General features: G+C 70.1%; 1 protein-coding gene across 1 annotated transcript; it reads right to left on the bottom strand.

Moving 5' to 3' along the window:
- Nucleotides 1-315: 315 nt before the first annotated feature.
- On the bottom strand, nt 316-1,593 carry HELT (helt bHLH transcription factor). Its single transcript, XM_088524811.1, has 4 exons — nt 1,567-1,593; nt 1,047-1,151; nt 866-962; nt 316-785 (listed from the first exon to the last, which is right to left on the bottom strand). Exons 1-4 carry the CDS (start codon nt 1,591-1,593, stop codon nt 316-318), a joined length of 699 nt encoding a protein of 232 aa, XP_088380937.1.
- Nucleotides 1,594-3,929: the final 2,336 nt, after the last annotated feature.

The raw sequence follows: 3,929 nt of genomic DNA, 5'->3' as shown, positions 1-3,929 counted from the left end.
ACCGCGACGCGCGCAGGGCGCAGTTGCGCGGCAGCGCCAGGGCGCGCAGCGGCCGCCCGCTATCCCGCGCCGCTTCCCTGAGTTTTATCCCTTCGACGGGGCAGGGAGCGGGGGGAGCAGGGGGCTGGACACCCGCTCCCACTGCAGCACCCTCACGGAAACGAGACGGGGCAGTCAGAATAGATAAACTTTATTGCGCGCCCGGCGCAGCTCCGCGCGGCGCCCCATGGCCCTGCGCAGCCCCCGCGCGCGGGGCGAGTCCTGTCGGCGCGCAGCGCCCGCGCTCATAAATAGTGGGGAGAGGCAGGGCGGGCGCTATAGGAGCGGGCCGGGCTGGCCCGGCGGCAGCCCCAGCGCGCTGGCGTGCGGGGGGCCGAGCAGGCCGAGGTAGTGGCGGTCGAGGCCCTGCGCGGAGGGCAGGAAGGCGCCGCGTTGCGCGGCGGCGCTGCCGAGGGCGGCGGGGGGCAGCGCGTAGGGCAGCGGGGGGCTGCGCGCCGCGCCGGGCCAGGGGAAGGGTCCCGCGGCGGGCGGCGGCAGCGCGGGCTCGCCCGGGCCGTGGGCCGCGCACTCGGCGAGCGGGTAGGAGGCAAAGTCCGGCTCGGGCAGAGGGGTGAAGAGGGGCTCGGTGGCGAAGCGCGCCTTGGACTGCAGGAAGGCGAGGATGCGCGCGTACTTGGTGTCTTTGGTCTCCATGCGCTCCACCGTGGTCAGGTAGTGCACCAAGTTCTTCATGCACTCGTGGTAGCCGTAGTGGAAGTAGTTGGCGAACTCGGAGAGCAGCTCTGCTGGGAGCAAGGGGCGGCGCGGCCCGCTCAGCGCCGGGTCCGGGCTCCGCGGCTGTCCGCGGGCCCCGTGCGGCACCTACCCTTCTCGCGGCCGCGCGGGAAGTCGGCCGAGTGCAGCGCGCGCAGGTACTGCACCGTCATCTCCAGGATCTCCGCCTTCTCCAGCTTCCCCGAGCTCTGCAACAGGCGCCGTGAGCGGGGCCGGGGCGGGTGCGGCTGCTGCGCGGCGCTGCGCGGCGCGGGGGGGCCGCCCCAGCCTACCTGCTTGGCCAGCGCCATGGGCACCGTCTTCCCCAGCTCCGTGAGGCAGCGGTTGATGCGGTCCCTGCGCCGCTTCTCGATCACCTTGTGCGACACCGGCGTCCTCTGCAAAACAGAGCGCGCGTCAGCGGCGCCCGCGGCCCCTCCGCGCCGCGCCCCGACGGCGCCCCCGGCCCCCGCCGCCCTTCGGGCCTCTGTCAGCCCCGGGACCGGGCCCCGCCGCCGCAGCCGGCCCCGGCCCCAGTCCCTGTCCCAGCTCCAGGGCGCGGGGCGACCCCGAGCCCGCGGCTCCTCGCGCGCCGCGCGCCCGCAGGCGGGCGGCGGGGGCGGCCCCGGGCGCGGGGCAGGCGGCGGCAGGGGATGGCCTGGCCGGGCCTGGCTGCCTTGGCCTATTTTTCTTTTTTTTTTCTTTTTTTTTTCTTTTTTTTTTAAATAAATAAAAAAGTGGGCGTGGGGCAGCGGGGAGCGGCGGCGAGCGCGAAACGCCATCGGGAGCGCACGGCGGCGGGCGCCAACTCACTCTGCGCTCCTTGAGCTTGGAGGCCATGGTGGGCACTGCGGCCCCCTCGGCGTCGCAGGGCCGCTTATAAACACGCGGTGCCTTGGGGACGGCGAGGGGGGGGATTGGGGGGCACGACGGGGCCGCCCCGCTCCCGCAGGATTAGGGAGAGCGGCGCTGGGCATGCATTAAAGATCAGGGATGGCGAGGCGGCCACGGCGGCTCCCCCTCCGTGTGTGCGTGCGTGTCCCCCCCTCCTCCCCCCTCGGGCTCCCCCCTCGCCGGGGCCCGCGCTGCCCCACGCGGGTCGCGGCGCCCCCACGGGCTCGGGGAAGCGGCGCAGGGCGCGAGGGAAGCGGCGGCCTCAGCGCGCCCAGCGCCGCTCGCCAAGGGCGGCCTCCCCCCGCCGCCGCCGCCGCCCCTCCCCTGCCCGAGCGCTGACTGCATTTTAAAGCCTGTCCAGAGTCATTAAAGTAATTAAGTAAGCCCTTAATAGGCTGTTCCGCCCAGTTCAAGGGAGAGCCCTTGGAGACGGAGTGGCCCCGTTTGTTCTCAGGCTTTTCTCACACGACTTGGTGACACGTCCATCTTTATGAGAGATGGCAGCGCGGCTTTTTGTGTTTACCCCGCTTTATGCGGCGGGGGCAGCCCGGCAGGTGTGGGGCCGGGGCTGGCACACGCCCCCCCCGCCGCCGGCCCGCCCGCCTTTGGCACACGACGCTCCCTTTTTGTGTCCGTGTGTGCCCGGGCGCCGCCGTGCCGCCCCCCCGGCTCCCCCCTTTGGAGAGGCTCAATTTGTAGCCTATTATCCTATAGGAAAATGTCCCATTGAAAAGTATGAATAGTTTCATTGGGTCTAAATTTTAATAATGCGGGTCAAAGAAAAGAGGGGCAAATAAAGAGGGGATCGCAGCTGGCCCGAGAGTGCATTATGCGGTGTCACCTGCGAGCGGGGTCGCCTACAGACCCCCTATTCATTTGCCTAATTTTGGTCAATTTAACAAACTTCAGGAGAAATTATTGTGGCATTGTTAAGGAGGGTAAAGCTTTCTGATCGAATTAACAGCATGTTTTGATCCGGTAAATGTCATTAAAAAGAAAGAAACAATCGCGTTTAAAGGGGGGCTCTGAGTTAAACGCGCCAAGTGGAGACGCCGGAGCGCAAAGCTCACAAAGGGAGCAAGTAACTGCCACAGGGAAACTTTTGTACGCTCACATTGCTGAGGTTTTTTACACAAAAAGGCATTATTTCATACTTGAATACGTTTAATCCAACAATTGTCTATTTTCTGCAAACATATTTTCACAGCATTGTTAACTTTCCTCTCCGTGGCCCTCCGCCCGGCCAGCCGCGCTCCTCGCCTGGCGAGCGCAAGGACACGGAGCCGCCGCCACCACCCGGGCCGGCCCGGCTCGGCCCGACCCGGCCCGGCTGCTCCGCGCCGAGGAGGGGGGGGTGGGAAGCGGTGGCGGGAGGAGGGGAGGGGGGTCCCCGCCGGCGGGGCCGCCTGGCAGCCCGCGCCTCGCCCCAGCAAGCGCCGCCAAATGGCCCCGAGCGCCGCCGGGCAGCCCCGCGTTCCCCACCTGGCCCCGGCCCGGCCCGGCCACGGCCCGGGGCGCCTCTCACCGCCGCCTCGGGCCTGGCCCCGCGAGGACGGGCCGGGCCAGGCCGGGCCGGGCCGGAGGGGCCGGTGCCGTCGCCGTCGTGCGGGGTGGCGCGGCGCGGCGCTGCTGCGGCCGGCAGCCGTGTAGGTTTCACTATATTCACTCTGCTACAATGGGATTAAACAGTAACCGTTATCATCCAAATTAACTAAACGCTGAATAGCGACGGGGGAGGCGGGAGGGGGGTCTCTGCTGTTTTTTTTTTTTTTTCCTCCCCCCTCCGCCCTTTCCGCCGCTCGCGGAGTTGCCGCTGATCCTCTTACCGCCGGTGTTAACCGCCAGCTGCCGGCACCCGCGAGGCAGCGCCTTCGCGCCGCCCGGGCGGCCTCGGCGCCGCTGCTGCGGGACCGCGCGGGGCACGGCCGCGGCAGCCGGGGCCGCCGCCTCGCCTCGCCCCGCCGCCGGGCGCCACGGCGCGCCCCTGCCCTGCCCGGCCCCGGCGGCCGCCGGGCCGTCCCTAACGGTCACCGGGGAGCTCCCAACGGCCGCCGGGGCGGCCCTAACGCTCACCGGGGAGCTCCCAACGGCCGCCGGGGCGGCCCTAACGGCCGCGGGGGTCACTCTAACGGTCAGCGCGCGGCTCTAACGGTCGCCCGTGGCGGCCGCGCCCGCTGCCCCGCGCGCTCCCCCGGCACCGCCGGCGGCGCGGGGAGCCAGGGCGGCCGCTCGCCGCCCCGCAGCGGGTCGTACCCGGGCGGCGGCTGCTCCCGCAGCCCGGC

This window comes from Tinamus guttatus, unplaced genomic scaffold (genome assembly GCF_059628265.1).
Source record: "Tinamus guttatus ecotype Peru unplaced genomic scaffold, ASM5962826v1 Tinamus_guttatus_pri_ptg000213l, whole genome shotgun sequence".
NCBI classification, from domain to species: domain Eukaryota; kingdom Metazoa; phylum Chordata; class Aves; order Tinamiformes; family Tinamidae; genus Tinamus; species Tinamus guttatus.
The sequence above is the reverse complement of the archived record's forward strand: the minus strand, read 5'-3'. Positions and strand labels throughout refer to the sequence as shown.